This window comes from Lissotriton vulgaris, chromosome 3_1 (assembly GCF_964263255.1).
Source record: "Lissotriton vulgaris chromosome 3_1, aLisVul1.2, whole genome shotgun sequence".
Taxonomy (NCBI): Eukaryota; Metazoa; Chordata; class Amphibia; order Caudata; family Salamandridae; genus Lissotriton; species Lissotriton vulgaris.
The window spans coordinates 377689019-377716263 of NC_141689.1; the positions used below are offsets into that span (position 1 = coordinate 377689019).

The following is a 27245-nucleotide window of genomic DNA, read 5'->3' on the forward strand; positions in this document are numbered from 1 at the left end:
GAGCTTCCGCAGGAAGCATGGCGACGTCCCCGGACAGACACCAACAGGTGGGACGTCGACGCACACCTGGGCTACAAAAAAAAACAAAGAAAAGACTACGATTCCGGACCCAACTACCAGACCGCGGAATAATGCACAGCATAGTTAATCCAGAAAGATTCACGCTGCAAAACTCTTTTGTCAGTAATGTGAATGTGGGTCAGTAGCAGGCACAGGTGTACCTTTTAAAATACAGGCTATATTTGGTTCATTCTGATAACAGGAGCCATGTAATTGGATGTGTCTACACATCAACGAGTGATCTGGTGTTTCAGTGCAATCTTCACCATTCAACTAAACTTCCTTACTCTCCCTAACGCATCTATGGGTAAATGGAAGCGACCAAGCTTCATGGAGATAAGCACTGCCAAAGGGCTCATATCTACCAATGGCAAAGTACTTCATACACGCCTCAAACTTGAATAAAGGAAACAGGAGATGTATTAACCCGTGGATAAGCCACGTTGCTAAATTGGCCTCCGCCACCGAAAATGGTAAAGGTTCCAACCTTTCAATGTGTAACATAGAAAAAGATGCATCTTTCATTGAAAGTAAACGCTGCTTGTCAGTCAAATTAAACGGGGCAAACAAGGATGACGTGTTCATGCAATGCCAGGGCACTTTTCCTGCCTTCAAGGTCTGCAGTGTCCATGCAGACTGCATAATAGAACGCAATTGATTTTGACCATAGTACAAAACAGACACTTCATCTTGCACAATGTCAACAACAGATGATACAATATTGTCCAACGTGTAAATGCGGGAAGAAAGCGTGTTTATGCTATTATCTACAACTGCTAGCACCTTTTCTAAATTAGCCTGATCTATAGCTCTAATGCGGGTAGCCGCCTCAATCTGGGACGTTTTCCAGACTTCGTTGTAAATAGCATATATCCATCTTTTAGATCTGCCGTTAGCCGGGCCCTTTATAAAATCCTTCAGATCAACATCATCAGTCAGTTTAGACAAATGCAGTTTAACTGACGCCAAGGTAGAATGTTTGAGCCAATTCTGACATAATTTGCCTACAGAATAGATAGTCACAGAATGTCCACCTTCAAAACAGGGATCCACCATGACCCGAGTAAAGCCATGAGCTAAACCCAGAAAACGATGCTGGCAAGAATCAGCATATCTTAACCCCTTCGAGGCTGATGACGAGCTGGGCTCGTCATGGTGTAGCCTCCTCAAACACTGATGACGAGCCCAGCTCGTCATGTAAAGTGCTTTTTTGAAAAAGTCAGCATTCTAGAGGAATCAGAGCAGCGCGCATGTGGTTAAAAGAAGAATTTAGCAACAGAGTTGGCAACTCTCTGATTGAAAATTTAGTGGCCTTATTCCAACCGGAATATTCCTCTAATTCAGGAAAAGAAGGAGCATTTATTTTTTTAGTAGTAGCCAATCCAAAGCAAGTTGTCTGTGAAACTGTAGAATTCAAAAACAACATATGGTTCGGGATGAGGCATGCAAGATGCAAAGCCTCAGTGCCTTGCACTTGCCAGCTTTTAGAACCCCAAACTGATGTTAGGTCAATGGTATCCTTCCACAACTCGTAGCATCCAACAGCTAACTGGTCAAGAAAGGACTTTGAATACAATAATTTAGTATCAGTAAGTCTAACTTTGGATGAGGACTTTTCAGTCATTCTAAAATAAAATGCATTGGGATTTGACTGATTAAAATCGGTAAAGTAAGTGAACCTTTTCAAAAAGGAAGCAGAACTGCCTTGTATAGGAGCTGGACCATGTTATGTTATGTTATGTTATATTTGACTTTTATAGCGCACGGCTACTCAGAAGAGTGTCCCGGCGCTTTATTGCAAACCTGTACTAAAAAAACATAACAAGGAAAATAACAGAAAATAGAAACCCTAAAAACAGAAAGCCGAGACTCATATCTAAAGAGTAAAAAGCCAGGTTTTCACGCCCTTCCTGAAGGCCAGCAAATTGGAGGTACTGCGCAATGCCACTGGCAGAGTATTCCAAAGATGCGGTGCCAGCAGCCTGAAAGACCGCCCCCCGGTACATGCCCTTTTTACACGGGGGACCACGGCGAGAAACAGAGACTCAGATCTCAGGGAGCGGGCAGGGCGATAAAAAGCTAGCCTCCTTTGGAGATACTTAGCTCCAGACGCGTAAAGCGCCTTATGGGCCAAGGTCAGGGCCTTAAAAACTATCCGCTTCCGGATGGGCAGCCAATGCAGTGACTACAGGAGGCCAGAAGTTCTAGTTCGGCTAAGTAGGCCAAAAATGGCCCGTGCTGCCGAATTTTGGACCACCTGCAGCCGTTGCAAAAGATACTCTGGCAAGCCGAGATAAAGGACGTTAGAATAGTCCATTCTCGAGCCAATTATGGCCTGAACCGTAATCTTCCTCTGATCCTCCCGGAGCAGAGGAAGAAACTTGCGGAGCATCCTGAGGAGGCCAAAGCAGGTACCAGTTAAGCCCAGGATCTGGGATCTCAGCGTCATGCCATTATCGATCTTGATCCCCAGATTCTTGGCTAGCTGGGAGGAGCCTGCTGGCGGAAACATATTGACAGGCCACCATTCCTGCCAATCTGGATCCGAACTGCAGCCAAAGAAAAGTACCTCCGATTTATTCGAGTTGCACTTGAGGCTGTTAAGCTGGAACCAGTAAAAAACAGCCCCAAGGCACCCACGGATACTCGCTCCATCAAATTCCGCTCGTTTCCCACACGTAAAGAGGAGCTGGGTATCATCGGCATAGGAAACAATCTGGGCCCTGAAGGACTCCGCCAGTGGGGTCATAAAGATGTTAAAAAGAGTCTGGCTCAGCACTGAGCCCTGCGGGACTCCGACTCCCAGTGGCAGCATCTCGGCGGAGCAAGAAGAAGCCCAGACCGTTTGTCGGCGGCCAGACAAAAAAGATCTAAACCAGCTGAGCACCGTCCGCCTCAGACCGATCTCAAAGTCTGGCAAGGAGACCCTCATGGGGGACGGTGTCGAAAGCCGCCGACCATGTTACCATTGCGTATAATTGACAGTGTTCCTACCGGTATTAGCTTTATGGAGGTAATGATTGCCAAAATGTTGGTAACAATATAAATCACCATAATTATCAGATTCTAAATACAAATCCTCAGTATCAAAGGCAGCATAATATTTCAAATCCGAAAACAAAGCTTCTACAGCCTGAACATCCCAATCATCAGAACGTATATTTTGTTTAATTACATCCCCCATAGAAACTCTAAGCACATCAGGGACATTTATAACCTCAGTGGGCCCATGGATCTGAAATCGAACAGCATCCCATACAATCCCATCTAAGACGGGCAAGGCAGTGATATTAACTAAAGCAAGGTCCCTCTTCAATCTGTGTGATGAGGAATGTGGAGCCAATTTTCCATTGATATATTGGATGCATGTTCTCTCCTCGACATAGTGTCCATTCACGAGTCGGAAAAAATATACCACAAAGCCAATTGACATAAAAAGGTAAATTGAAAAAAGTACCAACCAAATGTAGGTCCAAGGGGTAATCAAAATTTTTTTTAAACCGTTTTGCTAAAACAGTTAATTTTGAAGGTTTCTTTGATGTGTGTGAATCAGAGTCAAATGAAAATCTGGATTCTGTAGCCAAATGAGTTTGCAAACCAGGCATCGAGTCAGTTGGGTAAGTGTAGTCAGTTTCATCAAGTTGAGTACCAGGCAGTGTACTCAATAAAGGACTAGAAATTGCAGGCATCTCGAGGGCAACATCAGGCATTGGATTAGAAGTCGGGCCAAAACAGAATTTCTCAAAATCGAAGGACATGAGACTGGCGGTGTCATACTAAGAAGAATCGTCCACTATGTGTATTTTGACATTGTCAATGGAGATATACCTGTTTTCCTTACGACCTGGAAGTGGAGGTAAAATGATTGTTCTTGTGCCCTTCACGCCAAGCACCGGAACAGGAGGTCGATAAGAAGGACCAAATTCCTTCTTGTTTTTAATCTTCTCTCGAACCAGTTCTCCAACTTGGGGTAGCCAGCCAACTACCGGGATCTGCAACGCATCATCCGAGGTGGAGAGCAAATGTTTCTTTGCAAGACTGTCTCTCGTCTTTTGTAGATCCTGTAAAACATTGCAATGTTCATCTACGTCAAAGGAGGCTCAACAGCCGCCTGGTCTAGACCGTCAAGGTCCGGTACGAACATCTTGATACCAAAGAGCATTTTGTATGGGGTCCGCCCACCCAGAAACCTTCTAGGGAGATTATTAAGAGCACGCTGCACGCTATTGAGGTGGGCCAGCCAGTTCCTGCCAGTGCCTATAACTCTAGCTGTCAAAGACTGCTTTAAATCCAGGTTCATTCGTTCCACAACACTATTACCCTCAGGTCTTTATGGAGACGAAAACTTGACTTGGACCCCCAACGAAGTCATGGCATCCTTATACGCCTTAGAGGCGAAAGCCGGACCCTGATCCAAATGGAAGGTACCACAGGCAAAAATCCCACAAAGACACGCAAGTCTCTTCTGACAGTTCGTGAATCAGCGCTGCGGTGTGGCCACACCCACACAAAACGTGTGCATGAATCAACTGCTACTAAGATAGACTTATACGCAGTATCAGAAGAAAAAGGACCGCAGTGATCTAAATAGACACATCCACGTGGTTTATTAGAAATGTACAACTGTGTCTGGGGCGGACGCGTAGCACTCGAAGGCTTAATCTGCTGGCAAATGTCACATTGAAGGACATAATCACGCGCCTGTTTGTACAGTCCCCGCCAACAGAAACGTTGTTGTTGTGAGAAGGTGGCCTGATATGCAGTGCTCACTATTCTAGTGATCACTATGTATCAGTCCAACAACCCTTATTGATGATTGGTTGTAAGTCAACCTTATAGACCAGTTATCCTAGTTGCATGGATACGAGCAGTCTAAGGCTAAAGACTCGAGAGGGCGTGTTAAGCCAGCTGTTTACCACACATATACCCCTTGAATACCCAGTGAAAGGACACCACACAAGTGTTATGAAAATAAACAAGATATTTATTAAGAATCACAACAGCCCTGTACTCTTTATGAGGACAGGGTACTAAGCACAAAACAAAACTCTTACGAAAATACTTAAGTTAGCACAGTATATACAAATGCCCGAGGGGCACGGAAAACCATATACTCTGAAAGTGGAATGCGAAATTACTAGCAGGTAAGTACAGTACTAATAGGCTTTGGAATCGCTAGGTCTTGGCTATAGAACCTTCAGATTACTTACAGGAGGCCTAGGGGACTCGGGTGCAGAGTGTGCACTCTCACGCGTGATGCGGGACAAAGTCTATGGTAGCTAGTAATGACAAAGTTAGTGTTCTCGGGCGAACCCGACCTGGTAGGAGGAAAACGAAAGTGGATCCTGACCCTTGGATAGTGAGGCTATGCTGGGGCACCGAAATGCCGAAGTTACCTAGCCCAGGGGCTGCAGCTGCATAGGTCTCAAAAGACGTCGGGAATCCTCGTAGACGGACCAGGAGCCTGGAAGAAAGAAGTTGCTGGCAGGCGACCAGTGAAGAAAGTTCGATGGATCCAAGCCTGGATCGAAGACAGATGACACCTGAAAGCAGAGGGGACCAAGTTCGAGACTACTAGCCAGTAGTCAGGTGGCACCAGGAGGGCACCGGATGGTAGTCACCTCGACTAGGTGAGTGGGTGACGCTGTGCTCGCAGATCTCACGGACCAGGAGGCGTTGTCGGCGACCAGGATGGAGGAGCGAGCTGTCCCACGATGGATGAAGCTGTCGGCGTCGCTGGACCCAGGATTGGGCAACAAAGCCTTGGCAAATTCAAGCCCACGCGGTGGACTCAAAATGGCGTCTGGAGTGGACCAGGAGGGTCCGGGGTGCCTCTCTTGAAGAAGGAAGCAAGGGCCAGTCTGGAGCAACCAGACCAGCAGCAGTGATGTCGTCGGCCGTCGTGAAGAAGGCCACAAGCCAGCCGGCTAGTAGCCACACAGCGCGGTGAGCAGGCAAAAGCAGAAGGGCCCCACGCAGATCGTGGAGATGCTGGAGGAGTGATCTTCGGTGCTGGAGCTGCTCAGGGTTGGGGCTTCTCGGACCCCAAAGCACTCACCAGTGGAGCACACGGTGGGCTTGTTGCAAAGAAGTCGTGCAGTCTTGGCGATCGTCGGTCCCTCGAGGTCTCGTCGCACTCACAGTTCTCAGCTTGGCTGTAGAGGTGAGTAGAGGTCAGAGGTGCCAGGGAAGCCGGGTCTCGTCGAGCTGGGTCGTCGGATTCGTGAAGAAGGACTTGCAGCAGACCGCAGTGTTCTTAGGATGGTGCCCGCTTGATGCAGGGTGACTACTCCTTAGCCACAAGGGAGAATCTTGAAGAAGGAAATCTTGATGTCTTTCGCAGAAAGTCGTGTCTTGATTCCAAAGATGATCTAATTTGAACAGGGGGCCCGCTCCTATCTTTATACTAAGAAAAGGGGCTGACCCGGTGACTAGGTCCTGCCTATGGGTGGGACTAGGAGGGGGGTGGTTACACCCCTCTCCCATGCCGGACTTCCCCCCAGGCCAGGGGCTGGTGTGCCCCTGGAACTGGTTCTGACCGGCCTATGCGTAGTGAGCACCGGGGTGCCACTCAGCAGTCACCTTCCTGTAAAGCCCTGCCTACCCAGGATACACAAAACCCTGTCTGGGACGGTGCTAGCACCGCCCTCGACAGGAAACCCTTTGTCCAGGCTCCCCTCGCTGGAAGGACTCCCAGCTGCAGGGGGTCAGACTCGTGTCTGTGGTGGCAGCATCCATTTTGTGGAGCCGAGGCTTTGCTTAACTTTAACCGGGGTTCACAGTTACATACATGTCGTGTCCCTCTAGAAGGGTGGAATGCTAACCCCGTCGCCAGAATTGGCGAGGGGTTAGTATTCCAATTCGTATGACACCTTACTCGACATGTTTTGATAAAGCAATACCAAAGATAGCATTTAACCGCGAGGATTATAATGCACTTAAGAGTATATGGTATGCGATATCATGGAACAGCTATTAGGACTTGGTTCCGCAAGCTGCAGACGGGCTCAGCTCATGCCAGAGCACCATCTCACACGATTCCAAGCACTCTGTTTTCAGGATTGTCAAGGCCTGCCTGCCATAGGAGTGACTGATAGGAATCTGTGTGTCCATTTTTTTAGGGTTAGATATAGGTATACTATATCTACAGCAAAGGGTGATTACACGACTTTGCCACAGCTGTCATGCAGCCAGTTGTGTCAAATTAAGGAGGCCAGCCAGGGGTGGCATGATACATGCTTCAGCCCCTGGTAGGCCCTGGGTACACCTATGCCCCGAGTTACAGGGTCTGATAAGGTGGCCCAGTACCAATTGGAAATGTACCTAAGGTACATGGAATCCATTTTACAGAGAGAGCAGTAGGCCTGGGGTCCTGATTGGCAGGGTCCCAGGTCGACTATGTCAAAAACCAGCTAAAACACAGGGCAAAAAGTTGGGGGCAACCATAGTCAGGAGGTACCTTCCTACAGTTGTAACTGAGCTACAGTAGCTGAAACGCCCGCATGCGCAGATGCAACACCTTCATGGGCTGCAGTAATCAGCGCTGGCCTGCGGGCCCGCGTTGGGAATTATCCTCTCACCAACATCAGGTATTTTCACATAAGGAACTTTATCAGGACTTAAGTGGTATGAATACTTAGAAGGGAATCCCTTAGGATATTTACTTCCCTTCTCAGTTGCAGCAACAGCTGCCAAGATGTCATCATCGGTCTTACTTTTAGAACGTGTAACTGCTGCAACCAAATATGTTGATACTGCTGATTTTGTGGCCTTATCGGCCAAAGAATTGCCAACAGAGTGGACTCCTACGCGCTGATGACCAAGAGTGTGAATTACATACAAGAGTGGCAACTGCTCTTTAAGCTCAGCCACTCGGACCCAGATCATTTTATGTTTAATTGTGCTACCCTTGGAATCAGGAAAATCATTCTGAATCCAAAAGAACAGGTTCTCGTAAGACTGGACACAGTAGTAAGAATCACTCACAATAAGAGTTGTCACACTAGAATCAGCGTACTCCAATGTAAGCATCAGAGCACGAAGCTCTGCAAATTGTGCGGTGCAGTACCCTAAAGTCTGCGTGTGCACGACTCGGAACTTGAACTCATCATTCACCATGGCACCTACGACAATGGCACAAGCTGAAACGTATGCGTGCTTAGACCCATGCGCAATGAACCATCAGTGTATATATGATGCAATGGAAATCTTCCAAAAGCCACATAGACAAAGGCGAAGGATGAACAAATTCATACTGCAAAAACTCCTGCGACTGTAGGGAGGCATCAAAAATAAACGTGACATCCGGAGATGTCAATGATGCTGCCTATTGTATCCACCGTGGGTGCAAAGCCTTAGAATTTGGTACTCTGGCCTTCGTCAGTGCCTCCAGTGCAGGATACGGGGTAACAACCAACATGCGTTTACCCTGCGACAGTGCACGTTCTTTCAGAATTGCCATTTGCACTGCTGTCAAAACTTTTTACACAGAGGCAAACCGCATTTCAGACGAAATGTACAAGTGTGACTTGTAAGCAATAGGTACTGTGTCTTTTCGTTAAAAGTAAGGTAAGTGAAACCCACCGCCCCAGGGATGATCAACAGGTTGGTGTGGTTATCAAGAGTCAGTAAGAATTTAGATTCAAGTAGATCAGCCTGCAAAGATCGCAAAATGGCTGAATGTTCTGGCAGCCAGCAAGATTTGGTAAAAGTAGGTTGTATCAAAGTATACAATGGCTTGATACGCTGGGCATATTCGGGTATGTAGGTACGTCCGAAGTTCAAAAATCCCAGCAAGGACTGTAATTTTTTCAGAGTCGTAAGAGCGCCCAACTGTGCACATTTCTCTAAGACGTGAGAAGCCAATCCTCTACCTTCATTGTTGAGCTCGTAGCCCAAGAACAACACTGTGTACTCTGCAATGTGAGACTTTGCAAAGTTGAATTTGTAACCAAAGTCGGCAAAGTTACAAATTGTGCCGTTAACGCGACACAGATGCGCCCAAAGCTTGTCTTTGAGATATATGTCATCCACATACGAACACGCATCAGTGTCGACTCTCTCCAAGAGCGACACAATACGGTTAGCAAATACGCCTTGACTATTCTTGTAGCCCATCGCTAGGCATTTAAATTGGCGCTGTTTGCCGCCATAGGTAAAACTGCTCCATTTGGAACTTAGACCAACCAAATTGTGGGCAAAAAAAAACCTTTGAAATGTCAAGTGTGGTTTTAAACCGTTTTCGCACAAGACCATCCACAAGAGAAGAGCTGTGGGTATTCTGTACTGCACAGGTACGGCAAAGAGTTCAAATGCCGGTAATCCAATACCAAATGGTACGAGCTGTCTGGCTTGTGAGCGGGTTATTCATCGGTGACACACACGTTTCACTAACACCTTGATATTCCAATTGTTTAAGGATTTCCACGACCGAAGCCTTAGCTTCACGTCGGATGGGATATTGAGGTTGAGGCTGTGGCATAGACCGTAAAGGAATCTTGTGTTGTGGGGAAAATGTATCCCAACCACAATGTGTACGGTACAAAGCCGGCGCAAGGGCCTTGGCCCACTTTTCTGCAAAATTCAGCGCATGCTCCTTCGAGACTGTGTGCGCGAAACTAGGGAGGATTACCTCCTCCCCTCTCGGAGCTGCGAGAACAAAAGGTGGGGGCCAGTCTGCCTCCGCTAACAAAATGTCATAGGTAGTTGTAAGATTTTACCAAAATACCTCTTTTATGGTACGCTGTATGTCACATTCAATTAAAAGGACTATTTCATAAAGGCTATCAGGGGGAGCTACTCTAGTATCAGGTGTCTCCACAACAACATATTTGGTCAGTCGCTGTCACCATCAGTAGTGGACTCTCGCACTATAGTAATCTCCGCCGCGCTGTCCAACAACGTCAGCGCCCATGTCAGATTCCGAAGCCGCGTTCTCACTATCTGTGGCATATCTCGCTGTTAAAGCAGCAACTTTTTTCTTCTGAAACTGGGGTCTTTTGGGTGTCGAATCGTCCTGCTTGCCTTTACTGTCTTTGGGGCGGGACTGGTCGCGTCCCTGCTGGCCACCCAGACCACTGCCGCCTCCTCCACCACCGGTCGAAAAGAATGAGGAGAGCGTTGTTCAGAAACCTGAAAACGATCAGGTGATTTTATTGTTGTGCGATCGCGCAAGTCAAAAACACGTTCTGTAGGTGCAGGCGCTGGTGATGCAGGACGTGACCCCCGTTTCTGTTGTTTAACCTGTTTCTGTTTTTTCGGCCAATTTTGCTTCTTAGCCTTAGGCTGTTCGTCAGTTTCTGACTTTTGCCCTTGGGGTTTTTTCTCTTTCGTAGAGAAAGGCTTGACACCCAAACTATTACGGCCCACAGTCTTAAAAGCTGCGGTTATAATTCTCGGTAACTTTCGGGTTTATCAGCATCTGGAACAGCCTGCAAAGCATTAGACACCTGAAAGCTTACTGCATCTCCCTTGACATTCATAAGAACGAGATCGGAAACTACGTCAAAACTGCTGCACAGCTGCATAGCCAATTCAACCGCTGCCTCAGGTCCGTGCTCATCTTCAACACGCTTAATGACCAAGGGAAGGATAGTCATTGGCGGAGTGCCGAAGCACCTCGTATACACCGCCGTAAAAATCTTACCCCAAGACTTACAGTCACCAGCCCCAGGTATCAAGTCCTTAGGCAAACTAATTGTCAGAATCCTGTGTTTTTCAACAGGAGTCGTGTTAGGAAATACTGCTTCCAGCTGGTCAAATTTCTCAGCAAGCCAGAAAGGCATATCATCCTTATCCTGGGGGCGCTTGCCCATCACTGCATTAACCATGACTGGACTAAGCTTCATACCACTCGGTCCGGCCGGAAGCGGCGCAACACATGGGGCCTCGCCGGGGAGATTGCGGGTAATGTGTACTAACGACCTAATTACACTAATCGCGACAGTATGTAGCTGCCGAATATCTGCAAGGGGAACCGCACCATGTCAAGGATGCAGTGTAAATCCAGCCAAAACAGGCCAAGTAGCGCCTTGAATGGACAAACGACCTATCCATGTTGCTAACAAAGTGTGGGGTAGGGCACCATTAAACCAAACTCGGTGCTGCCAAGCGTTAATTGGAACTTCCTGTGTCCTATACGGATCATATTCCTGTGGCACGGCAGTGGGTGTATAAGTGTCGAACACACCAGTATCTGCGTTCACAGCAGGGAAGGTCACCCACGAGTAGAAAATCTCGAAAGGGTAAGCTACTTCCGCACTCACCACCATAATAACTGCCATGCCCTCTAACACGACGTTATAAGCCTGCAAATTATTGCCGACCGCTGCGGTATGTCAACGCCAGCCATAGTGACACAGTAAGAAAGAAATACAATAAAAATCTACGTAGCACAACTGGGTAGTAATTCAAAAGGAAACCGTTTGAAAAGATTCAAGCTTGAAAAGACCTATGTAACCATAGGTAGGTTTTTTCCGACAACTGTTTTCCGGAAACAATAGCGAAGGAGGTTAAGGACTGATATAAGCACTACTCAAGTGTCATTTAATAAGACCACCAATGTTGGGCGCCATGTCGCAGGGATTCTGCTCCTACACAGAACTGTGCATAGAGACTTGGAACCTAAGTGAATTAGGGTGTGCCAAAACTCACCTTAGTAGCCAAAATCCCCTACCAGACTAGCAGTCTGTGTCTCATTGGTTCTTCCATACTCCCAATGATTAGACAACCCAGAACATGAACTTAGAACACCCCTGGTAACGTGGAACACATGAACACTCTTTCGTTATACTACCATACCAGTCCAGAACGAGGAGTAAATGAAGACACGTGCAAGTTTGAAATATTTGTTTCTAATGCAATATTCTCAGGCGCAGTATCTTAGCTAATACAAGCAAACATATTATAAGCAACAAGGTTATCAGCATAGTTACTATTCCATAAAATACAAAGGGTGAAAGCATGTTAAAATGCTAAAGGGAAGAAGTCTAAATAACACCTCAGTGTTACCCTCCCTTGCTAGTATATTATATCTAAAGAAGGTCTCTTTGGGTTTTAGAAGGGCGGCCCCATACCTCTGGTCTTAGTAGAAAGGGATCACATCATCTTCTACACTAGCTATCTGTATGTGAATATTCATCAAGTGTATTTGCATGCTCTGCGCAGTGCATTATTAAACGCGCCAAAACCAGAGTTGGCCACAGCTGCATATGTGTTAAGTCTAGGACGTGCGCTGATCAGACCGAACAACAACCACTGTGTTGAAATAACCTTGAAGGCCTCGGCACTCACTGTTCAGACATAGCTTACCAAGCAAAGCTGATACTATAGGAAAACATATTATTCTCGTGTGAAGCAAAATATTCTACTAGGCTCAAAGCATTAATAACAATATGTGATGTGTGCAGAAGCAGCAGAAAGGAAAAATGGTGTTTAAACTTCTAATGAGCTCATGCTAACTTAACACAGTGTGAAGTCAAAGCCTATCTCCATGACAGAACTAATATGACAAAGTATTTTACTTAGTACTGTGCTAATAAAACAGCTTCTAGCCTGCATGCAAAACATAGTCCAATATCAAAGCTCTGGGAAAGAGTTCAGAAAAATAAACAAGCATAGATCTTCGATACAAGACTTGCTTCAATTCCAGTCAACAATTTTATCTTAAAGCGTTGATGGAGAAGATTAACGTCCCGATGATCCTTTAAACACAAACTAACAATAATACCTTGGAGAGGTCCCATTGGCTTCAAAGAATAGCAAACCAACGCAGCAACAAATATATGAAAACCCTCTGGTACAGAAGATACTTGATGTGTTGATTATTTGCATATTATTTAGATCTGGAATAGGTATTTTTTTTTATACAGAGCTTGCATAATATCTAAACGCATTAAATTTGCCACAAATGACAGATGAACCAATAAATAAAATACATTAACTGTCAAACTGTTGCTACTTACTGTAGAGGCACTGCCATATCCTAGGGGATAGAACTCAGGCGCGTTCACAGACAGTTGGGAAGCTACTGCAGTAGAATTTATAATTTGAGATTTAGACAATGCGGAGTTGCCAGAATTCTGTGCTAAAAATATATCCTGAGGTAGAGGACTTGATTGTGAATTCTGGGTTACAAACATATTGTTTCCTGGTGGAGGCGATTTCGGCGATCTCAAACGATCTAAAAAGAAATACAATAAAGTGTTACGATGCTTTGTGGTTCCTTCCTAGAAACATGCTGCTCTGTTAGGCTGTAGAAATTCCTATACCTTAACAGTTTATGTATTACTAGGTTTAAATCCTTATTCCTAATAACTAGAGTGATTTTTAAGGTTGATTTACATCTCAATCCAATCTCACCTGAATGCATTATATCCTTGATATTGCTACTACAAATCTTTACTCCATTGCATTTAAACCACTGGATTCTAATAAAAATGTACTCCTACATTTAATTAATTCTAACATATAAGAGTATATCAATTAAAGTTAATTACGTACATTTAGCAACACCACACAACCTTTACTACTTAACACTGGAGACAAATAGGCTGCGTAGACTCATAGGTGCCAAATTTGTTTGGTTCACAAACATTCGTTTAAATATTTATCTAGTAGAATGATTATTGAGGTAAATATAATCAATAAGTATTTTAAGTGACCAAGAACCATTTTGATATTTCTAGCTCTGTTTAGACATTATTCAGATTTCTCTCTCGTCTTATTTACAAAATCGGCAGTCTGGGTGGAATCTTCGGCTAATGCTAGAACAATCATTTACTAATATTTTTCCAGTGGGTTGGTTTTGCCTCTGGCCTCTTAACACCTTCTATGCTCATGACGAGCTTGGCTCGTCATCAGGCACGGTGCTTGTGTGCTCATGACGAGCTGAGCTTGCCATGAGCCGTGGGATAATTCCCCTGCTGTGCTAAACATTCCACGGAAACGGGTGTGGTCATGAGGAGCTCAGCCCGTCATGAGCACACTAGCACTGTGCCTCATGACGAGCTGCGCGCCCCCCCCCCCCCCGGCACCCCAGCACAGCGGTGGAATTACCCCCGCTGCGAAGGGGTTAAAGGTTACACACACATCTGCCTAGATCCCTAATGCAGGGCACATCAGCTAGCTCTTGTAAGAAGAGTCTGCACATTTTAGTCCACACTATTGTAATTAGGTGATTTTTTTTCCCAAGAGAAAAATGAATGCAGTCGGAAATTAGTTCTACCCTACCACAACCAAAGATAACAAAAAGCCAGCCATATCACAGTCTTTATATGATGTCACACAAAACGTCTTTCAATGCCCGAAAGAAATTATATCATTTCAGATGACATCAGTGATGTTACCAATACTGTCAAGGAACATGCCATGGTTGATGTAAAATATGAAGTCAGTCAGTTTCTTCATTTGGATATAATAATATCCATAAAAGTATCACAATAACAAGGCAAAATACATTAACATACATTTCCCTATGTTTTAACATTAAAACCTCAGCAGATTTAAAAGAATAAGAATTCATAAGATATACATAAAACTCATACAAGTTCAAAAATAGCTAAAATATCTCAGATTGTAAAACAGTGCAGTGCATAAGCTGCTCTCATAAAAACAGTGCTTCCATGTAAAAGGGGCATAAGCAGCAAAACAAGATTACCTTATGAAACAATATCCATTACATATTAATAAAGTATGCCTTGAGATCTTATAGTACGTGTTACTTACCTTCGGTAACTATGTATCTGGTAGGGACGATGCTATCCGCGGATTCCTTAACATAGAATTACCCCCAGGCGTGAGACTGGATCCGGAAAACTCTTAATTGCCACAACATCCTTGCATGCCGGGGGGACGGCATCACGCGAATCCGCCGTGACGTCGTCAGAGCAGGAGATGTCAGCGAGGTCACAATAGTCCCAACCCGGCACACCTAAGTCTGTTTTCTTTGGAGAACTGTTCTGCACTACAACGCGGAACCATCAGACAATCTGTGGGAGCATGGGAACTGGGTGCGAAAGAGCAGAAAAAGGAATGGTGACTAAAACACCATAAGGAGCAGTGTCAACACTGCAGCACCCAAAGGCAGGGAATTTAGGGCCAGATGTAGCAAAATCAGAAATACCGACTCTTAATTACCGAATCTTACCGATTCGGTAATTAAGAGTAGGTATTTCCAATTTAGGTACCAATTCGGTAAATTTTACAGAATCAGTAAAAAAAACACAAAAAAAAAAAAATCTGTATTTACCGATTCGGTAAATAACGAATCGGTATTTGCTATTGAATCCTATGGGCCTTGAAGCCCATAGGATTCAATATCAAATACCGATTCGGTATTTACCGAATCGGTAAATACCGAATTTTGCAAGGGTGCAGGGGGTGTCACTTTGACACCCTCTGGCACCCCTGTTTTAGGCTTGTGTGCCATCTGGCACACATACATGCCCTAAGGTATGTATGTGTGCCACATGGCACAGATCTACATGCACAGATGTGCATGTACACCTGAATCGGTATTTTACCATGCAATTGCAATTGTATTGCATGGTAAAATACCGATTTTCAAAGCCCTGTGTCAATGTTAAAATTGGCACCTACATACCAAACATGCATTTTCGGTAATTTTACCGACCGGTATATTTACCAATTCGGTAAAATATATGGAAATCAGTAATTTTACCGATTCTGTTATTTTACCGAATCAGTAAAATTACCGAAAATGCATGTTTTTTATCCCTCTACATCTCCATGGCCATTTACCGGTCGGTAAAGGCCGAATTCGGCCGGTAAATGGCCAAAATCTCCCACCTACATCTGGCCCTAGATCATTTATTTATTTAAAAGGTTTTATATAGCGCTGGCTAGACCCGGAGGTATCAGAACGCTTTACATGGGTATAAGTCAATAAATTGCAGGTTACCGCTTTACAAAGGTTACTCAGTTATTAGAGCATGGCAATTTTAGTTACAAGTATGGTTGAGACAAACAAAAGGAACATATAGGAAGGGGAAAATCTGGCAAGGGGAGATATTCCGGGGAGTGGGGGCAAGAGCAGGAGAAGTAGACAGAGAGTGGAGGAGGGGAAGAGGGGGGGAGGGTTAGAGACCCGGCATGGCAAGAGAAGGGGGGTGGGGGGGGGTGACAGGGACACAAACCGGTAGGCGAGTCAAAGCTGCACCTAAAGTCCAGAAGCTGTGATTCCTGGGGGAGTGGTATCATTTCCCTATCTCTGTTGCGAGAGGCTCCCTAAGCGCAGTGGACTCTCTCAGAGGGGTCTCTGAGACTCCAAGACCTATTTACTGGATCCTTCCCCAAAAAGGGGAGAGGGAGTGCTTTGGTAAGGGGTGCCATACCATGCCTCAATTGTGAGTGGCTCCCTTGGCGCTGTGGACTCCCTCAGCAGGTATTCTGAGACTTCAGCGTATATAACTTGGATCTTTCCCCAACAAGGGGAGAAGAAGTGCTTAGTAAGGGCACAAAAGGACAAGGGGATAGGTGGTGAAAGCAGGCAAGGGGAGATATTCCAGGGAATGGGGGGGGTAGGAGCAGGGGGAGTAGAGAGAGTGGAGGAGGGGAAGATTAGAGACACGGCAAGGCAAGAGGAGGGGAGGGTGACGGGGACACAAATCGGTAGACGAGTCAAAGCTGCACCTAAAGTCCAGTAAGCTGTGAACCCAGGGGGAGTGGTATAATTTCCCCATTTCTGTTGTGAGAGGTTCCCTAAGCGCAGTGGACTCTCTGAAACTCCAAGGCCTACTTTACTGGATCCTTCCCCAAAAAGGGGAGAGGGAGTGCTTTGGCAAGGGGAGCCATACAATATCTCAATTGTGAGTGGCTCCCTTTAGCACTGTGGACTCTCTCAGCGGGTATGCTGAGACTCCAGCATATATATCTTGGATCTTACCCCAAGAAGGGGAGAAGGAGTGCTTAGTCAAAGGGCATAAAAGGACTGGGGGTAGGCGGAGAAGCGGGCAAGGGGAAAGATTCAGGTGAGAGGGGATAGGAGCAAGGAAGTAGACAAAGAACGAAATAATAATGAATAGGAACAGATAGGAAGGAGACAAGGAAAAAGCAGAATCACAGAAATATGAGGGGGGGGCAAGACAGGGAGCTGGGGAGAAAAACTGTGCCCAAAGTCCAACTGGGTAGGTGACGGTCAGGGATAAACCAAGGCCGATCTCCTCAATAGCTGAACAGAGCAGCTCCACCGGGCCTCAGACATAGTGCTCGGACTCCGCTGTCAGGTTGGGAATCTGAAATGGTTCTGTCGGTTGGTGGTTGAACAAATTACTTTAAGTTAAGGCTATATTAGCTCATAAATTATGCAGAAGAATGATGGTTAATTACATTCAAATACATCTCTCTGAGAACAGATTTAGTTCAAGATTTTTATGTAAGAAAAAGTCACCATTGTAATACCCTGGAATTTCTTCATTCCTTATTAAACTCAATAACTGTTAAAAACATGTGAATAGTGACTGTTGGTGAACAAAGTGAATAGTGAAACAGATTCAGTGACAATTATTTACAAATGTATACAATATTGTACATAGGTAGTTGGGGGGGGCAACGCTGTAGTTTAGGAGGTCAGAGTTCTGAGTAAATACTCCAAGGACACAGATGATTATTGCGCCTGTTCCCGGAGGTTTCTTGACCAATGAAAAGCGTCGACGTTTCGACCCTAGAGTGCCCCAGTTGGTGGTCATGGCGGGTCTTTATCAAGACAGGGAAGGGGGAAGGACAAGGAGATCTGGAATCACAGGAGGTGGTTATCCCAGTCTGGACAGGAGCCCAAAGGTCTATCCCTGGATCGGAATGGAAAGCGCTGTCTCTGAGTAAACCGAGCGCCGTCTGTCATTGAATGCAGCATTGAATGGAGCTGTGTCCTTGGAGTATTTTCTCAGAACTCTGACCTCCTAAACTACAGCTTTGACCCCCCCCCCCAACTACCTATGTACAATATTGTATAAATTTGTAAATAATTGTCACTGAATCTGTTTCACTATTCACTTTGTTCACCAACAGTCACTATTCACATGTTTTTAACAGTTATTGAGTTTAATGAGGAATGAAGAAATTCCAGTGTATTACAATGGTGACTTTTTCTTACATAAAAATCTTGAACTAAATCTGTTCTCAGAGAGGTGTATTTGAATGTATTAACCATCATTCTTCTGCATAATTTATGAGCTAATATAGCCTTAACTTAAAGTAATTTGTTCAACCACCCGACAGAACCATTTCTTGTTTAACCACACATACCCAGGTTCTGAGGGACACAGGGTTACCCCTTTTTGATAAATCAGGTTGGGAATCTGGGCTGGGCACTGCCAGAGCTGTTCCTGGTCTTCGGTACGGGTGTCCACTGTTTTTTCAAGGTCATATGCCCTCTCTCCAATGTCTGTTACCTGCTGCACTGGGTCTTCCTGGTCAGTGTCCACACCTGATCCAGTGTATCTTCCGCCTGCTCCTGAGGGACTCCAGTCTGGCGGCCCCTAGGCTTGCCCATGGTGGTAGAGACTCTCCTAGCACCCCTCCACTTTGCCTCTTGTCCGGTGAGAAGTGCTCTGTAGTTACAACTTTGACTGCGCTCCCTGTTCAGCTGAGATGCAGTCCCGCTATAAGGTCCACGGGCCCGGCCTCAGGCAGCAAGGGCGCCATGATGGAGTCACTGCTCCTGCCAGGCGACTCCCAGCATCCGATAAGGTTGTTTGGTTGGTTGGTGGGCTCTCTTCTGTTTGTCGCGGGCTCCCCTACATAGTATGGAAGTCAATCAGTTGTGAGCCTCCGCAATGCACCTGGGCCCTCAGAAAACCATTTGCAGGCCTGTGTGGGGTAATGGAGCTACGGGCACCATTTTAAAGTCAGGCACACCGGTAGCCGAACTGTCTAATATTCATGCAGGGCTCTGCGCGTCCCTTCAGGGTCTGCCGATCATCCCTTCAACAGCGCGGTCCCCTGGGGGCAATTACTCGGTCCCCAGCGCTTGCACAAGCCCGCATTACACAAGCTGGGTCAGGCACTCTCACTGTGTTCTGCCGGTCTCAGCCTCTGCCTAGCGCTGAGTTTGTTATTCTGACGTCAGGTCCTCGCTCCGCTCAGATCTCAAGTGCGCTGTTTTTGCCAGGTGTCGCGCCTCAAAGCCATTTTTCTGAGGCGGCCGCCTTTTTGTGGATTTCGGCAGTTTGCCAGAGGTGCTGGGTCTCTGCTTGTGGCTCCGGTCACCTACTTTCCAAGGGACCGGTGAGTTTGTCACACCACGAAGCGGGAGGCTCGGCAGTGCTACTCGTGAGCCTCCCAGAGGCAAGGAATATATACAAAATGTCATGACAACATGTAGCAGGAGTATAACCCTTACCAAAAACAAGGAAGGGGAACCAGTTCCAAGACAAACAGGGAACGACAAAACTCCAAGTCAACCCCGGCACAGAGTGTGTCAGCCAGGGGCACAGGAGTACCCATTGACCCAACCTCCAAAGTGCCAAAGAGGAGGAAAGGAACAAGAACACGACAAATGATCCTGTCAAAAGAACGAAAAAATGCACTCATAGAAGGCCTAGCCACCCACTGGGAGGCGAGTGCATAAGCCAAAGGTCCTCGCAGAACGGGGAGGAAGGGCAGGCCGTTAAGGGACATGCGGCTAGAATCGTCTCTACCAGATACATCGTTACCGAAGGTAAGTAACTCGTACATCTGATAGAGACTACTAGTCGCAGATTCCTTAACGTAGAATAGAAACCCTAGCCATACCCACGGGAAAGGAGGGTCTGCAAAAGGACCCCACCAGCCTGGACCCAACAGAGGGTCCCACAGGGGACTAGTCCAACGGACAGGGAGAGGAGCACCGTCCCCCAGGCAAGGGGAAACCCTGCAAGCCGAACACCACCCACCCCTAGAGGGGCGAGGGAAGAAGAAAGGAGAAAGAAGGCCCATTCACCCTCAACAGAGGAAACAAGGGCAAGGCCAGGGATGGCCAAAGCACTGCACGCCCCTTCAAGACAAAAGAACCTCCCGCCAACGCCCAGGCAAGGAGAAGGAAGAAGAAAACCTAGAGAGCCCAAGGAGACGAAGGAAAAGACAAGTCCACCACAGTCGGAAGATAACAGAGCGGCGCCGGCAGCAATAAGTAGCCGGAAGAACAGCCCGGGTACCCCCGGAAGGCCGGGCAGGTTACTCCTGAAGAAGGAAAGAAAAAAAAAAACGCTAAACCATCACAGCCTCCAGGACAGGAGCATGAAGGCGAGGAAATTCCCGGACACACAACCACTGCCAAACCAGCAAGGGAATTGCATCAGCAACATACATAAACACCATGGAGATCAGAGGCCTGAAGGCGACCACAACTCCCTAGCACAGCGCAAGCTATATAACAGCTACCACTATCCCACATAGGGTATGTTATATTCTGTTAGACGGACCGGGAGGGTCGGCCGAGGAGAGAGGGAGAGGTCTCCGGGGAGAGCCGTCTCCAGCGATCGTACAGACAAGTAACTTCCCCCCCACAGACGTACACCACACAAGGATAAGGTTCAACGTTACTTTATAAGCAATTCTTTAAGTACGATGAAATGGTACAAGGAGGTCTGGACTCCGGGGTCCCCTCTAGTTTAGTCTCTTGGTTGGGTAAGGGGGTAGCGGGACAGTCTCGTTACCAATCTGGTGGATATGGTGGTAGATGAAATAGCTCACAATCCTCGAGCTCGGCGTTCTAGATGATCGGGCCGCGGCGGAGCCAGCAGGTCCCGATGGAGGTGGAGGTTACAAACGGTCCGCGGCCACGCCAGCAGGTCCCGACGACGATGAAGGTTTCAGAAGGTTGCGGCAGCGCCAGCAGGCAGGACGATAGTTCGCAAGGCAGGGCTACGGCAGCGCCAGTAGTCCGTCAAGGATGAGTTCTTCACTGCGTCTCTCGACTCCAGGATACAACTGCCTTCCTGCTCTGGAGCTGCCCCAGTTATAGGTCTGGCGCCCTTTGATGTCCGGACCCTCGCACTTGGAGGTCGGGAGGTCCGGGATGAGGGAGTCCAGACACCCAGCAGGGGGGTGGAGCCAGCGCCTGGGGGAGCTGGGGGCGATCGGCACTTGGCTGGGGAGAGCCATCGACACCTCTCTTTCCCATTGACCTGCCAAGTAGTCCGCTCACCTCCTGGGTGGATGGTGGTGCCGGGATGTCGGGGCCTGGCCAGGCCCAGGGTTAGGGTCGATCGGAGGCCACGCGGCCTCGTGGTGCTGTGTCCAAGATGGCGCCCAGGCCGGGCGAGAGGGCCGGTAGGGGATCGGGCCCATGAGGTGGAGATGTTCAGGGGCAGGGGTCCCATAGGAGACGGGAAACGGGTAGTGGTTGCGTGTAACACCTGAGGAGCCGGGCTCGGGCCTGGTCGTGCGGGGAGGGAGCAAGCCCTTCATGTGGCCTGTCCAACATGCGTCCCCCCCAGCTGAAGGCGGGGAGAGTCACCCATCCTCTTGGGGACTCTCCTCGTCGAGGCGGAAAAAGCGTGACAGGCCATCTGCGTTGGCGTGGTCTTGCCCAGGCCGATGTTCCACAGTGAAGTCCATCCCCTGCAGGGAGATGGACCAACGTAGTAGTTTCGGGTTTTCCCCCCGCATCTGCATTAGCCACTGCAGGGGCCGGTGATCGGTCTGTACCCGGAAGTGGGTGCCGAAGAGATAGGGCCGGAGCTTTTTGAGGGCCCACACCACGGCGAAGGCCTCCCTCTCGATGGTGCTCCAGCGTTGTTCTCGGGCCAGGAGTCGCCTGCTGATGAAAGCCACTGGCTGGTCAAGTCCTTCGGGGTTCAACTGGGAAAGGACTGCCCCAATGCCATGGTCGGAGGCATCCGTCTGGACGATAAATTCCCGACTGTAGTCGGGGGCCTGGAGCACAGGGGCGGAGCACATGGCGGCCTTCAGCTTCTCGAAGGCCGCTTGACAGTCTGGGGTCCAGTTGACCTTCTTTGGTTGGTTTTTGGATGTGAGTTCCGTGAGGGGCCCCACAATGCTGCCATAGTCTCGCACGAACCGCCGGTAGTAGCCTGTGAGTCCCAAAAAGGCGCGGACCTCGGTCTGGGTGATGGGGGGCTGCCAAGACTGGATGGCAGCGATCTTGAGTTGCAGAGGGGCCACCAGACCGCTTCCCACCTGGTGCCCGAGATAGGTCACGGACCCCTGGCCAATTTGGCATTTGCTGGCCTTGATCGTGAGGCCAGCTCGTTGGAGGGCCTGTAGCACCTCTCGGAGGTGGTGGAGGTGGTCGGACCAGTGGTGGCTGTACACAGCGATATCGTCCAGGTAGGCGGCGCTGAATTCTTCAAGCCCCGCCAGGACCTGGTTAACTAGCCGCTGAAACGTTGCTGGGGCATTCTTCATGCCGAATGGCATGACCTTGAAGTGATAGTGGCCATCAGGGGTGGAGAATGCAGATCGTTCTTGGGCCCGGGGTGTGAGACCGATCTGCCAGTAGCCCGCTGTCAGGTCGAAGATACTGAGGTAGCGGGCAGCTCCCATGCGGTCGATTAGTTCATCTGCCCGGGGGATGGGATGTGCGTCTGTTCTGGTGACCGCATTCAAGCCCCGGTAGTCGACGCAGAACCGGAGTTCCGGCGTGGCGCCGGGGGCGGCCGCTTTGGGGACCAGTACTACTGGGCTGGCCCAGGGGCTGTCGGAGGGCTCGATGACCCCGAGCGTGAGCATCCTGGCCACCTCCTCTTGGATGCAGGCCCGTACCCGATCTGGTACGCGGTAGGCCCGGTGGCGGATAGGGGGACTGTCCCCAGTGTCCACGTCGTGTACGCACCAGGGGGTGACCCCTGGGGTGAGGGAGAACAGGGTGGCGAACTGTAGCAGGAGGTCTCGGCATCCTTGGCGCTGTTCCCGGGTGAGGGCCTCCGAGAGTCGGACCCCGTCCACGGAGCCGTCCTTCTCCCGAGTCCGTAGGAGGTCAGGGAAGGGTTCGGAGTCCTCCTCGGCTCCATTGTCTGTTGCCATCAGGAGGCTGAGTTCTGAACGCACCAAATGGGGTTTCAGCCTATTAGCGTGGAGGACCCGGAGAGGGTTCCGTGAAGATTCCATATCAATGAGATAGGTGACAGGGCTCTTGCGCTCAATTACTTTGAAGGGCCCCGTCCACTTGTCTTGCAGGGCGCATGGCTCGGTGGGGGACATTACCCACACTTGTTGGCCGGGTTCAAATTCGATGGAGGAGGCATTTTGATCGTACCACCTTTTCATGTCCTCCTGACTGGCCTCCAAGTTTGCTTTTGCCATCTCTCTGAATCGTCGGGTCTGGTTGCGGAGGGTTAGGAGGTACTTGAAAACATCTGGAGGGTTCTTTAGAGGGGGCATTTCCCAGCCTTCTTTGACTAGGCTGAGCGGCCCTCGTACCGGGTGTCCATACAAGAGTTCAAACGGGCTGAAGCCGAGGGACTTCTGGGGAACTTCTCGGTAGGCAAAGAGGAGGCACGGCAGTAGCACATCCCACTGGCGACGGACGGGCTCTTCCAACCCCCCAATCATCCCTTTGAGCGTGCGGTTGAACCGCTCAACGAGTCAGTTTCCTTGAGGGTGATAGGGGGTCGTGAATCGGTAGGTGACCCCACACTGTTGCCAGAGGGACTTCATGTATTTTGAAATAAAGTTTGTGCCTCGGTCGCTGACGACTTCCCGGGGGAAGCCCACAATGGAGAAGATCCCCATCAGGGCCCGACCGACTACCGGGGCTGTCACAGTTCGCAGGGGAACAGCCTCAGGGTAGCGGGTGGCGTGGTCCACCAGTACCAGGATGAACCGGTGTCCTTGTGCTGTACGGGGGTCTAGGGGCCCCACAATGTCTATCCCCACCCTCTCGAACGGGGTGGTGACCACTGGAAAAGGTTGCAGGGGGGCTTTCAGCTTGCGGCCGCTCTTCCCACTGGCTTGGCACGTGGGGCAAGATCGGCAGTGCTGGAGTACATCGTTCCTCATCTTGGGCCAGAAAAAGTGGGTGACCAGGCGACTGTAGGTTTTATCCTGACCCAGGTGGCCAGCCAGGGGGACATCGTGGGCCAGGTTTAGCAAGAAGTCTCTAAAGCGGAGGGGCACCACTAGCACTCGACTGGCCCCTAACTCCGCGATTCTCTGTTCGCTGTACAACAGGTCATTGTCCCAATAGACCCAATGGGTTCCGGAGGTATCCCCTGCGCTCTGAGCGAGGGCTTGTTGGCGGAGTCCCTCGAGGGAGGGACAGGTCTTCTGTTCTTGGCGAAACTGTTCCTGGGTGGGCCCCCCCTCTTGACGCCACTGATCCAGGCCGGGAAGGTCCTGAGGCTGAACGAGCCCCTCGGGAGTTTGTTCTGGGGGGACGGCCCGGTCGGTGTCTTCTACTGGAGCGACCGGGGGAGGAGGTGCCGGCCATTCAGGTTCTTCGGGTCGGGGGATGGCACGGGCGACCATGGACCGGGTGGTTACGCACGCCCAGTCCGGGATGCCCAACATCCCCAGGTGCTCTCTCCTTTCTACGGCGGCCCACGGGGAACTCTCAAGGTCATTCCCCAGGAGACAGTCTACGGGGGCGTCATCTCGGACCGTCACTTTCAACATGCCGGAGACTCCTCCCCACTCGAAGGGGACGCAGGCCATCCGACATAGACTCTCCGAATTGTCGGCTGAACGGACAGGGCAGAGAATGTTCGGCAGGATCTGTTCTGGGGTCACCAGGTGACAGCGGACGGCGGTTACACTGGCCCCGGTGTCACGTAGGGCTTCAGCCCGGCGTCCATTAATGTTCACCCATTGACTGTACTTCCGGGTGTTGGCGGGTAGGGGGACCCGCGGGACCATGTCTCTTCCCCCTAGGCATGCTAGAACCATGGCGGCTGGCTCCCATTCTTGGTGTTCTTGCTCACATTCTTCATGTTCTTCGGAGATTTGTTCTTCCCCCAGGGCGGCGGCAGCCATCTGGCGGGGTCTCGGAGTCTGGCTCTGTGGACAATTTGGGTCGTTTGCGTAGTGGCCGACTCGCTGGCATCGGTGACACGTGACATTGGCTCTGTATCCCGGCCGCGCCGGGGTGTTGCCCCGGTTGGCCGGGGGTGGGGTGCTGGTAGCGGGGGCGGCCGGAGCGTTGTCTCTTCCTCGTCCTTGGCCCCCTCCTCCTCCTCGGGGACGGTGCTGACCGTGGTGGTTCCGGTTCTGTTCATAGGACCCATTTCGGCCCACTCGGTGATTTCCCACCGGTCAGCCTCGGCGGCGAGCTGCCGTGGATCAGTCAATTTACTGTCGAGGAGGTGTTGCCTGAGCTCGACGAAGCAGTTGTTTGATAGATGCTCCCTTACCATGAGATTGAAGAGTTGTTCGTAAGTCGTTACGTTGCTTCCCTTGATCCAACCCTCGAAGGCCCGGCTGAAATAGTTCACGTATTCCACCCAAGTCGTACCCGGGATCCGGGTGCAGTCTCGGAACCTCTGGCGGTACATTTCGGGTGTGAGCCCATAGCGGGTGAGGAGGGCAGCTTTCATGTGGTCATAGGAGGTCATCAGATGGTCTGGGAGCTGTAGCAGGGCATCGCGGCCCTCATTGAGGAACCTCCCCAGTCGCTTCGATCGATCCGGTGGGAGGTCATAGCGATCTCGTAGGCCTTGAACCATTGCTGTATGTCGTCCTCTCGGAAATATTCTCGAACGACATCCTTGAGGATGTGTACCTTTTTTTCTGTTGCCCCTGGGGTGCGCGGTTGCTCGGGCACCCCTAATTCTTTGGTCTGCTTGCGTAAGTCTATCTCAGCTAGTTTGCGCTCATGTTCATACGCCAGTCTCTTCTCCTCGAGCTCTCTTTGTCTCTGTTTCTCTTCCCGTTCTTCTCGGAGCCGCAGATGTTCCAGGTTCAGTTTTTGTTCGGCTAACTTGAGTTCGCCATCCATTTTGAGCCGGGCCATTTCTAGTTCATGTAGTCGGGTTCTTTCTCGTTCTTGGATCTCGTCTTGCGAGAGACCCGTTCTTCGCTCCTCGGGAGCCGTGGTGTCTTTTTCTGCTGCTGCGACATTTTGGTCCGGGGGTCTGACGGCCCCGGTTTCTGCCCAAGACTCAATGGCGTGCTTGAAATCGTCTTTAGTACTTAGACCGGTGGTAGCGATACCTAGTTTAATGCAGAATTGTTTCAACTCACGATGGCTGTATTCTTCCAATTTCTCTATCTGGAATTTCTCGGTGGATCCGCTTTCTTTGGTTGTCATTGTGATTTCGTCGTGGGGTGAGCTACTCTCTGTACGATTATGCGGTGATTCGGATCGCGCCGCTGGCCACCAATGTTAGACGGACCGGGAGGGTCGGCCGAGGAGAGAGTGAGAAGTCTCCGGGGAGAGCCGTCTCCAGCGATCGTACAGACAAGTAACTTCCCCCCCACAGACGTACACCACACAAGGATAAGGTTCAACGTTACTTTATAAGCAATTCTTTAAGTACGATGAAATGGTACAAGGAGGTCTGGACTCCGGGGTCCCCTCTAGTTTAGTCTCTTGGTTGGGTAAGGGGGTAGCGGGACAGTCTCGTTACCAATCTGGTGGATATGGTGGTAGATGAAATAGCTCACAATCCTCGAGCTCGGCGTTCTAGATGATCGGGCCGCGGCGGAGCCAGCAGGTCCCGATGGAGGTGGAGGTTACAAACGGTCCGCGGCCACGCCAGCAGGTCCCGACGACGATGAAGGTTTCAGAAGGTTGCGGCAGCGCCAGCAGGCAGGACGATAGTTCGCAAGGCAGGGCTACGGCAGCGCCAGTAGTCCGTCAAGGATGAGTTCTTCACTGCGTCTCTCGACTCCAGGATACAACTGCCTTCCTGCTCTGGAGCTGCCCCAGTTATAGGTCTGGCGCCCTTTGATGTCCGGACCCTCGCACTTGGAGGTCGGGAGGTCCGGGATGAGGGAGTCCAGACACCCAGCAGGGGGGTGGAGCCAGCGCCTGAGGGAGCAGGGGGCGATCGGCACTTGGCGGGGGAGAGCCATCGACACCTCTCTCTCCCATTGACCTGCCAAGTAGTCCGCTCACCTCCTGGGTGGATGGTGGTGCCGGGATGTCGGGGCCTGGCCAGGCCCAGGGTTAGGGTCGATCGGAGGCCACGCGGCCTCGTGGTGCTGTGTCCAAGATGGCGCCCAGGCCGGGCGAGAGGGCCGGTAGGGGATCGGGCCCATGAGGTGGAGATGTTCAGGGGCAGGGGTCC

General features: G+C 49.6%; 1 protein-coding gene across 1 annotated transcript in view; it reads right to left on the reverse strand.

Moving 5' to 3' along the window:
* PAIP1 (poly(A) binding protein interacting protein 1) overlaps positions 1 to 27245 on the reverse strand; it is a 637739-nt gene that overhangs the window by 564266 nt on the left and 46228 nt on the right. Inside the window, exon 2 of the mRNA XM_086960605.1 lies at positions 13023 to 13240. Coding sequence (XP_086816731.1) covers positions 13023 to 13240 — 218 coding nt within the window. The remainder of the gene's footprint in view (positions 1 to 13022; positions 13241 to 27245) is intronic.